The following is a 10,905-nucleotide window of genomic DNA, read 5'->3' on the forward strand; positions in this document are numbered from 1 at the left end:
CCGGAAAGGAAAGGTCACCTAGGTGCTGTGGTTGAGGAGAACAGAGGGCGCTGCTGCCGCTCAAGGTTGGCCAAGATTTATTCTGGAATTTCTTCACAATGTCCGGCAAAACTGCGGAACAAACTGGCTCCCACTACCGGGTATGGTGTCCCCTTCTGCCCTCCCCCCCCCCCAACCGACTTCGTGCCACTTTCACTCCCTTCGATCTCGCCGCCTTCCAATATTGGATCCGTGAATATCTCAAAAGCTCTCATAAACACCCTTCGAGCTTTGCAAGATGGTTCTCTCAGACCTTGGGCGGCGCATTAATGCCGCCGTGTCGAACCTCAACCGCGAACCCAACCTTGACGAGAAAGCCTTCGATGCCATGATCAAGGAGATATGTTCTGCCCTGCTGTCGGCCGATGTCAACGTGCGACTTGTGAAGAATCTGCGGAAGTCGATACAGAGCGCTGTCAATTTCAAAGACCTTCCACCCAACACGACTTCCAATGGCAAGAAGCGTATGATACAACAAGCGGTCTTCGAGCACCTTGTCCAACTTGTCGATCCTCACGCCGAACCATACAAACCTAAGAAGGGCAGATCGAATGTGATAATGATGGTCGGTCTTCAAGGCGCAGGGAAGACGACAACATGTACGAAGTTGGCGAGATATTATGCAGCCCGGGGTTTCAAGGCTTGCCTGGTTTGCGCAGACACCTTCAGAGCAGGCGCCTACGATCAGTTGAAGCAAAATGCGACAAAAGCAAAGATACCATATTATGGTTCACTCACCCAAACAGACCCTGCTGTGGTAGCTGCCGAAGGCGTTGGGAGATTTAAAAAGGAGAAGTTCGAGGTTATTATCGTTGACACTTCGGGGAGACACAAGCAGGAAGCAGATTTGTTCCAGGAAATGATCTTTGTTCAGAATGCTATCAAGCCGGATCAGACAATCATGGTGCTAGACGGCACGATTGGTCAAGCGGCCGAGGCACAGTCGGCAGCTTTTAAGGCTACAGCTGACTTTGGTGCTCTTATCATCACAAAAACAGATGGTGGTGCAGCAGGCGGAGGCGCCATCGCTGCTGCCGCTGCAACGCATACTCCTATCATCTTCCTTGGCACCGGCGAGCATCTGGCGGATCTGGAGAGATTCGATGCCAGATCCTTCATTTCCAAGCTGCTCGGATACGGAGATATGAGCGGCCTCATCGAACAAATTCAAACGCTCACGAGAGAGTCAGCGGGAATGAAGGAAACACAAAAACATTTGTCTGAGGGTATCTTCACGATACGGGACATGAAAGAGCAAATCACGAATATTATGAAGATGGGCCCCCTTTCCAAGATCGGCAGCATGATTCCCGGTATGAGCGGCTTGATGCAGGGCATGTCCGATGAAGACGGAACTGAAAAGCTAAAGCGAATGGTGTATATATTTGACAGCATGACGGCCAAAGAACTAGATTCTGACGGCAAGATCCTGATCTCACAGCCCTCTCGAATGGTGAGGATCGCATGCGGCTCAGGGACCAGTGTCAGAGAGGTCGAAGAACTTCTCACACAGCATAAAGTGATGGCCAGTGTCGCCAAGAACATGGGCCAACAGAAGAAGAATATGGCGAAGGCCAACAGTATGTTGCAAGGCGGCAACAGACAACAACAGCTCGCAGCCATGCAGAAAAGGATGCAAAGTATGGGTGGTGGCCGGGGCGGGATGCCAGGCGGTGACCTCGGCAAAATGATGCAGATGATGCAAAATATGGGCATGGGGGCAGGTGGTGGAGGCGGAGGCATGGATGCACTCATGCAGCAGATGGGAGGAATGTTGGGAGGTGGTCGGGGCAGAGGGAGATGAATGAATTTCTGATACATCGATCCTGCTCGAAATTACGCCACACGAAGAATAACACAACTTGTTATCGAAGCTCGTCCTGCAAATTTGACACATGGGTATGGAGCCGTCGACAGTTCAATGGGGCAAACTTCAGACGAAACTCTCGAAAAGACAATCTCTGTTGTTGAGTTTCCTAGGGGAAGGCCTGGATTTGGGGTCGGTCGGTCGCCGACAGGCACTAAAAGCGAAGAAGACTAACATCTTTGAGAGCTCCGTCGCCACCGCAACGAAGCGAAATGAACGTGTACCAACAGTGCTCGATAAAGGAGCAGTCGGTCAGAAAAAGCCCTCAGCGGCGCAGAAGCTCGGATAAGACTCTCCGACAGGGAAAGACGGAATGCGGTTATACGTCCTGCCGTATCAACCAGTGGCTTTCAAGGATATGCATTGAAGACCGACATGTCATAGCAGTCAAGCCACAGGGACCAGGAATCGAGCACAGTGGATGATAGCGGGGATTCCAGCGAAACCCGCGATGTCAATTCTGCACCTTCAGGAGGAGAACTCACATATTGTACAGCAGCCTTTATCCAGTGCAATATTTCCACAATGGCCTTTGGAACGGAATGAAGCATGAAAAGTATGGCGAGCTACCGCAGTTGCACATTTTGATCAGTGTCTCACGGATACGGAGATGTGGTGTTACGAAAGCTGATACTATGGTCAATTCGAAGAGATTTCACTCCGTCCGTACCCTAAAGGACATGATATTGCCATTTAAAGTCGATAAAGAAAGATTTCTCATAGTATAGACCAGCTCTGCCCCTTTGGAAAGGATTTTATCCTGCATAGCCCCAGTCTTGCCCCAGTCCTTGCCCAGTCCTCCCTTTCCACTTTCAGCCTCGCCATGTATCCGATAGAGTCCGTCCATCCGCCAATCGGAAGCCCGGTTGATTTTCGCCGCAAAATCCCGCTCAATGTCGCGAATTTCTTTTGCCGCAAAGCATTTGTCCATCGATATAGGCCTCTATTTTCCTTGTAGCCAGTCCTCCCTCTCCAACAGCGATTCCCCTCCCTGACCGCATCCACTCCTTATCACAGTCCCACGACTTCTTTCACGATGGCGTTCCCAGGCGCATTCGGCGGCCCAGGGATGAGCGGCGGAGCAGCAGGAGGAAACGCAGGCTTGAGCGAGCCGGAGCAGCAGATGGTGAAGATGGTAGGAAGCACAAACATCCCGGAGCGTTTGAGATGGGACATTGGCACGGAGCACGTTTCTGGCGTCCTGGCGCCAGGGGCTGTGAATTGCGCGGAAGAACTGATGGCTAATCGAACCTGGTATCCGTACAGATGCAAAAAGGCATGGAATCCTGTGTCGCAAAATCAGCCCTAGCTGGAGGAATGGGCTTCGTCCTCGGCGGCGCTTTTGGTCTGTTCATGTCGAGTGTAAGCGCGCATCTTCCTCTTTCCACCATTTCCCTTCCCCTGCATTCCGCTTGAAGCCATGCAGCGCTCATCGCCACGTTTGCAACGCAAAACCCAGCAGCTGACGAGACCCGGAATTAGATGGCCTATGACACGCCGCTCTCCCCGCAGGGCCAACAAATCACTTCGCTCCCTGTCCGTGAACAACTCCGCCGGGGCCTCAAAGACATGGGCTCGAAATCATACTCATCGGCTAAAAACTTCGCCCTCATCGGTGCATTGTACAGCGGAACCGAATGCTGCATAGAAGGATTCCGGGCGAAGAGCGATCTAATGAACAGCGTCTCTGCCGGATGCATTACAGGCGGGATATTGGCGCACAAAGCCGGGCCCCAAGCTGCTGCGCTCGGATGCGCTGGCTTCGCGGCATTCAGTGCGGCGATTGATGCATATATGCGAATGCCGGAGAGCGATTGATCGAAAGAAAGCAAAAAGAATCTGGGTCTGGTGTTTGAACTAAAGGGGCGCATGAATTAGAATCGGAGACGGGGTTGGATTTCTTGCAATGCATGGCGTTCACAGGCATGGGTATTGATCATGAAATGTACAGCATGTACAGTGCAGGGTTCTCGTTGCGATCTCGCGTCTGGACCTGCATACAAGTCACAGGGAAGAACGTTTAGCGAAGCATTTGCATGGCGTAAAAGAGGTTTGGGTACATGAGGAGTAATCCACTGCAGAGGCGCAGTGTCATCTTCTCTCTCTCGGCAGTGTCATGCAACTGCTAGGGATTGTTTTACATAGAAACGGCTAGGTGGGATGGACCTTTGGAGCAGGAGTCTGGTGCAATCGAAAGCAGGGCGTTCGATCCTCGCTGCAAAGCTAGCTCGGACGGGATGGAGAATGGTGGCGATATGATAGATATTTTCTCCGCTTTGCAGAAGAGTAACAGGATATACTCCGTACAGTACTCGGTAATCTCAACAGGATACCCAAAACGTTCAAATCATTGAAAGATCAAGCATGTAGGAAACGCCTTTGCAGTGTCATCAGAGCAGTCTGTCCATCCAAGGAATGCAGTATGTCGCGTCGAAGCATGTAGCCAGGCCTTTAAACTTCAGTGTTTCGTTGGAACCTTCGACTAGCGGTTTCCAAGTATCAGTCCCAAACCTATCCCCCCGTCACCAGCCGTAGCCATAACCGTATGGTCATGGAACCATTCCATTGACGAAGTGAATCTGCCTTTCTTCATAGCACATGATCGAAAAACGACCACATTACCATCACCCTCGGCGGGCCTCGCCATCCACTCTGCCACACCCACCTGCCAGCCCCGAGTTCAAGCAGATATGAATTGAAGACCAGGAATTGTGTCCTGAATGCAAGCACCCCCCCTGCTACCGGGAGATTTGGTGCAGTCTTACCGTCCCTACCTTGTATACGGAAGACACTTTCAACCCAGGTACTGCGGCTGCGCTGCGTACTCGGGAAGAGGTCTGTGGCTGCGCCCAAAAAAGCCCCCAGGTAAGGGGTTTCTTTCTATCATCGAGGAGTGCGTTCGAGCCCGAACACTCCGAGGTGCGAAAGTTTTTGTGTTCGAAATCCATCCTTCTTTCTTTTTTCTCCCTCGAAAGGTGGACATAGCGTTGTGTGTGGCCTTGGCCCACGTTGGGTGGTTCAGTTCTGCGTGCCGCAGCCACGCAGACCAGACTGCGAGCCTTGCCGCCAAGGATGGCGAGGCTGTTGGTGAGACTCACCTCCATCTCTTTTTAAGCCGTACATATCCTGGAGCCTCGTCCAAGTCAACTCCGGGTCGGTTCGTGCTTGATTCGACGATGCAAACAACCTGCCTGAGTTCGAGGCTGAATGTCCCGCGCAATATCGAACAAGCGAAAAGGAGACCCAACCACTCGAACATCGCGCTCAACAAACAGAAATTCGCCGGGTTCGAGCGTCTCAGTCGGTGCTGCAAACGAGCTGCAAACGAAGTGGAGTCAGTCTGCAGCGGTTTTCCTCATCTTGGAGGAAAAATTCGATTTTCTCAGCCCCATTCGAAGCTACCGAAACGAGAGTCTTTCACTGCCGACAACAAACCGTCCACTGCCCATGATACCGTATGGTAGCGGTCATCATCTTCTCGTCCGATCAGTCTGGGCGCAATGGCCGAGTACCTCGTACTCACCTTGATTGGTTTTTTTTTTCTTTCTCTTTTTGTGTGCGTGTACTTCCTTCCCTAGCAGCCCGTTGCTCCTTCACAGCTACTCTCTCCGTGTTGTTGGAATAGTCCTTGAAATATGTCAACAGTTTTTGCGCAACATCATCTTCATGTTCAAGGATGTCTCAGGCTCTCATAGCCCTCTACAGAACAGCATTACAAGCAGTCTGTGTCATGACATGAGGTTGGAAGTTGGGAGGTGGGAGGCCTGATATGTGTGTGTGCACTTTGGGCCATCTGGACCCACCGTAGGTTCTACTACTGCGGAGCTTTGGCGCCTCTCGGAGCTGAGGGCCTTTTCCAAAGCTTGACCTTGGAAATCTTCCCAATATCATCTACTACTTATTGTTGGATTCTGGCAATGGAGAGGGGTGGTCGAAGTACACAAATTCAATGTAAGCGTGGATCTCAAGTTCTTCTTGCGACATTGTTCATCGAATATCCATGGTGAACAAGAGATGGTTGGGGGGAAGCCAACAAGATAGCTATCTTCCACGGAGCGCTTTGCTTCAGATGCCTGTCGTATCAGCACACATTGTACTTCACTCAGTACGTTCACTTCCCTGAAGGCCCTGTCCTGTATGAACAGCGGCAACCCTTGCCCTACCGCACGTGGGCATGAGACACTCCTATACTTTTTCTTTCTCAAACTCAGCCTTGTCAACAACACAGACAGCCTTTCCCTTCATCTTTCCCGAATGGGCCAGCTCGACCATCTTGGGCACTTCCTCCAACCCGTAGAAGACGTTCGTTTCGACCTTGATACCGAACTGTTCGGCATCGTTTAGCATTTGCTGGCTGTACTCTTGTCCCGCGATCAATGTCCCCTTGATGCGAATGTCTCGGAAAATAAGTTCTTGGAACGCCACACAGACCCTACCGGGAAGTCAGCCACTGAGCCCCTGCCTGATTCGAGAACCGCTATACTCACCGGTCCGGCTGCGCAGTCTGCACCATCGTCCCGTGCATCCTCGTGATGGCACAGGCCATATCGGCCGAGGTCTCGTGCTCTGAGACGTTGATCGAAGCATGGACACCCATGCCGTCTGTGAGCTTCTGCACCTGCTCCACGACTTTGTCTTTCCCCTCTCTCGCGTCGAAAATGTGCTTTGCGCCTGCCTTTCTGCACAGCTCAAGCCCTTCGTCTCTCGCATCAACCGCCACGACATTGATCCCTTTGGCGATGGCAAATTGTATACCCAAGTGGCCCAGCCCGCCACCTGCACCCACGATACCCAACCACCCTCCCTCCGGTACCTCAGCCACAATAACGGCGCGGTATATCGTACACCCCGCACAGGCCAGGGGTGCTGCATTCGCAAAGCTCACTTTGTCCGGAATATGACAACTCGTCCGACTGTCCACAACGTGGTACTCACTGAAAGCCCCATCCACGAAAACACCAATATGTCCCTCAAAATGCTGACAATACTGATGCCAATCATTCGGGCCTTGACAGTTGAAGCACTTTCCGCAAGGGTTCCGGGGGAGACCTGACATGACGCGATCGCCCTTCTTGAAATTGGTGACTTGATCGCCGACTGCGACGACGATGCCTGTCCCTTCGTGCGACGCCGTGCAAGGGAGCTTTGTCGGAAATTTGCCGGCGACCACCATACTGTCCGTGTGGCATAATGATGCGACCACTGTCTTGAGCAGGATTTCGTATGGTTTAAGGCTTGTGGGAGTGGGCACTTTATGGATTTTATAAGGCTTGTTGAACTATTGTCGCCCACCGTCACCTCCAATCAGCTTGCGCCCTCGAGGATGGTGTATTGACGTCCTTGCAACTGCGTCTTGAACATACCTCCACGATTTGAACAGCAAGCATCTCAGTAGGGACGCCCTCGATCGCCATTTTCTGAGATCAGTCCTCTGATAGTCAGCCTTTCGCTGAGATCGCCGTCCGGTGAGGAAGAACACGAGTCGCTATGAAGAGATACCGCAAGCAAGTAGCCGAGGGTAAAGGGAAAACGAGCATGGGAGTCTGCTCGAAGGAACAGATTCAATGGCATGATGTCAGTGGAGAGAATAGATGTAGAGAGCGGGGGTGCATTACCTAAGCGCCAAGACGGTAGTTGCACTAGTCTCAATGCGGCTGACCTAACAAGGACGTATCTCCGTGCTATGTATTTCGATGAACACAACAACAAACCTTTGTCTTGCTAGCAATTGCGGAGAACAGCTTCTATTTCTTTGGACATGTATCTGCTTCGCTAAAAGACAACTTCAGGAGTTCCCTTGGATGGCTCTCTGGCGTAGCTCTCACGCAATAGGGAAAACGATTGCTGAAGATCATCAAACATCTGGCGCGAAGTCGTCTTTCAGCACTGCTATGAATTTCCTTCATAAATTGCATGAGCTAAATACGTTTTCCCCTTGAAAGCCTGGGCCGATTTGCTTCCTTTGTCCGCTACAACTGATCTTTGATGCGTTCAGATTCCAATTTAACAATATTGTGTCGCTTGCATCGCAGCATTTTGCAGCATTTCCCTATCACTTACTGCTAAAGCATTGTTTTTCACTTCTAGCCCCAAGAGTCACTACACTTGTTTTCCAGCTCTCGGTGACAGTATATTTTATTCTCATAATATGCCTGTGCAAGGCAAGCGCTTGGACGGTAGTCCGTTCGAGGTGCTCGGCCTCACTGATCGCATTGATAGCGCTGACGCTTACGAATTCCACGTCCCATTCCATTCTAGAGCTCTACAGGAGCGACAGGCTCCTCGGGACTTTGACCAGTTATGGCACGATGATCGGACAGTGAGAGGAGCTTTTGCTAAAGAGACGGATGCAAAGGTCTTCATGTCAAGGTGGCTCCTCTTCGAAGACGATCAGAAAGATGATGAGGAGTGGGGACCCATAAGACTGCTTGGGAAAGGCGGATACGGCATGGTCGGCCTATGGCAGAAACGGAACGACAAGAACCAAATCATTGACGAGGTCGTGTGCAAGGAAACCGAATACGTTGAAAAAAAAACTCGCGTCAACGAAATCGAGGTCGATCCTAGGGCGTATCCCAGAATCCTGACAGAAGCGGCCATCCACTCCGACATCAATGCTACGCATCCAGGTGTCTCTCCACATTTGCGGAAATACAAGTTCATAAGCCACGCGACCCGCGGTCAGAAGGGGCGATATCGATTTTATCTGGAGTACTGTCCCTACGGCAGTCTGCATCACCTGGGCCGTCTATATCGGTGCTGGAACACCTATCTGCCGGAGGTTTTCATCTGGCACGTCTTCTATTCCCTAGCCAAAGCGTGCGAAGCGCTTCGGAACACTCCCCCGTTGAACAGCAAGGCCATCAAAGAAGAGTACTTTGAGAATTTGGTCCACGATGAGCTATTCTGCCTTCACCTGGATTGGAAACCAGAAAATATTCTCCTCGGTTATCCACGCGAGGGCGAAGAGTACCCATCCGCCTTACTAAATGACTACGGCATATCTATGTACACGACCAGCAAAGAGGGTCAACGACGGTTGAATCCTGGCTTGATCTGGTGGCGTGGCACCCGCTCCCACAAGGCACCGGTAGGCAAGCCTTTATCTCCCCCGCTTTTGCCCCAAGGTCATTTTACTGCTATTTTGAAATGTTCTGACGACGCTGACGGGAATCGATGCAGGAACAAATCCATTTCGGCGTCAACTGGGAGATCCCCCCGGACGGCGGCTGGATCAGGTCCCAAGATGACCAAAATCGGGAGCTCCCATGGAAAAGGGCGGCGGTCTTACGTGAAGTAGAAAACACACAGCCGAATGCCGACGTGTTGTTCGATCACTCAATGAATGTAAGTTGGTCTTATCCTAGTCGCCCACCAATCCTGACAATGCTTATTTGTGCATACGCCTCCACTCCCGCGGGCGTGGTGATGAGAATGCATGGAAAGAGAAGTCCGCTAACATATCCATCTATTTCTCTCGTCATAGATCTACGGCGTTGGACACACAATGTTCGACGTTGTGACACTCGCCGCCAGTGCAAAACATCTCAGCCGAATCCGCGCCAAGTCCCTTAGACGATTCCAGCAGAACGGCAATCATCAGATCTCGCACGTCTACACCAAGAAACCGGGCGTTTACAGCAGCCGTCTCCGCCATCTGATCCACCGCTGCTTGGACCCCGATCCGACGAACCGCCCCACGCAGTTAGAACTCATGGACGAGACGCGCCGTGGACTCCGGCTGGCGGTCAAACGCGCCAAAAGAGACAAAAAGTTTCCGGCAAAGGTGTGCTTTCGCGCGGACGAAATCAACGACATGCCCCTCGGGGACGCCGGCTTCCAGCCGTTGAGCAAGGAGTTGAAAAATCTGATTGAGAGCCAGTTTGTCGACCCCGACGCCCCGAAGCTGAAACTCCCCGCGCAAAAGTATGGCGTGTTTCCAGCCGCCTGGTTCAACCCGAGCTGGAAGGCGATGTATAGTCAACGGGGTCCGCACGATCGGTGGTTCAACGGGCTTCACGGCAACGGAAATGCCTCGTCGTTGTCTTCACATGAGGCTAATGTTGATAGTGACAGTGACGACGACGATGACGACGACGATGAGGACAATGGTGACGATGGAAATGGTGGTGGAGGGGCCACCCAAGACGCGCGTAGCAATGCGCCTAGTCCTGAAGGCCCTAACTCTCCGAATCAGACCCCCCTACTACCGCCGCCGCTGCCGGAGCAGGAGCAGCAGTCAGCGAACCGGCCACAGACACTACAGAGGTCCATTTTACGCAGCGATGAACGCAATGTAGCCGGTGCATACGTCGCGCCAAGGTCCCCACCTAGAAAGCAAGTCAGGTTCGCCCTCCGAAATGGAAATTTGGACGAGGCTAGAAGCACAGTGAAAGAAGACGGCAATGTTTGAGAGGATCTGTTTGGCAAAACAGAAAAGACGTCTCGTAGCGGTTCCTAGCGCACGCTCTCGGAGGATTGGGTGAAGTGTTACGAAGACAAAGGCTGAGACGAAGGGCGCAAGGAGTAGATCTCGGCTTTGGCGGTGGCGGCGGTAATGGCAATGGCGTTGACTTACCTTCAGATTCCAGACGTTTTGGTTCGAGTTATGTAGCCTTTTTGAAAGAACATTGATGGAGTCGGCCTAGACGTGATAGCCTTCGAAGGCGCGGTCGACGCATTTTTCAATGCAATTGGTACCATTTTTAAGGCTTCTGTACATAAACAAGGCTAGGTATCTTTTCCTTCGGGCATCTTTGTGTGGCACGTAAACGGTTGTCGTTCGACGTTCAGGAAGTCCTGAATATCAAATCAACAAAATTTGGAATAGAGCGCCATCGCTTATGCCCTAAATTTGCATTTAAAAAAAAACCGGCAAAGTATCCCTTGGTTGAGCCCAAGCCAACCTTGATTTTTGACGAGGCACACCGTCGCTATGCATGTGTGCAAACAGTTTTCAGTGATCCAGCCCTTGTTCCATGCTATTCGTCCACTTCATG

General features: G+C 51.7%; 4 protein-coding genes across 4 annotated transcripts; 3 read left to right on the forward strand and 1 right to left on the reverse strand.

The window, feature by feature from the left end:
* Positions 1 to 277: 277 nt before the first annotated feature.
* On the forward strand, positions 278 to 1,843 carry A1O5_07138 (signal recognition particle protein; the record flags this gene model as incomplete). The annotated part of the gene is made up of 1 exon (XM_007747727.1): positions 278 to 1,843. One exon carries the CDS (start codon positions 278 to 280, stop codon positions 1,841 to 1,843), a length of 1,566 nt encoding a protein of 521 aa, XP_007745917.1.
* A 1,099-nt stretch (positions 1,844 to 2,942) lies between these two features.
* Positions 2,943 to 3,724, forward strand: A1O5_07139 (uncharacterized protein; the record flags this gene model as incomplete). The annotated part of the gene is made up of 3 exons (XM_007747728.1): positions 2,943 to 3,122; positions 3,173 to 3,268; positions 3,389 to 3,724. 3 exons carry the CDS (start codon positions 2,943 to 2,945, stop codon positions 3,722 to 3,724), a joined length of 612 nt encoding a protein of 203 aa, XP_007745918.1.
* A 2,367-nt stretch (positions 3,725 to 6,091) lies between these two features.
* A1O5_07140 (uncharacterized protein) lies at positions 6,092 to 7,320 on the reverse strand (the record flags this gene model as incomplete). Its single annotated transcript, XM_007747729.1, has 3 exons — positions 6,092 to 6,338; positions 6,394 to 7,184; positions 7,270 to 7,320. The coding sequence occupies 3 exons, from the start codon at positions 7,318 to 7,320 to the stop codon at positions 6,092 to 6,094; spliced, it is 1,089 nt and encodes a 362-aa protein (XP_007745919.1).
* Positions 7,321 to 8,054: 734 nt separating this feature from the next.
* A1O5_07141 (serine/threonine protein kinase) lies at positions 8,055 to 10,319 on the forward strand (the record flags this gene model as incomplete). Its single annotated transcript, XM_007747730.1, has 3 exons — positions 8,055 to 8,996; positions 9,089 to 9,253; positions 9,393 to 10,319. The coding sequence occupies 3 exons, from the start codon at positions 8,055 to 8,057 to the stop codon at positions 10,317 to 10,319; spliced, it is 2,034 nt and encodes a 677-aa protein (XP_007745920.1).
* Between the last annotated feature and the right edge of the window lie 586 nt (positions 10,320 to 10,905).

Source organism: Cladophialophora psammophila (assembly GCF_000585535.1).
Source record: "Cladophialophora psammophila CBS 110553 chromosome Unknown aczJe-supercont1.10, whole genome shotgun sequence".
Classification (NCBI taxonomy): Eukaryota; Fungi; Ascomycota; class Eurotiomycetes; order Chaetothyriales; family Herpotrichiellaceae; genus Cladophialophora; species Cladophialophora psammophila.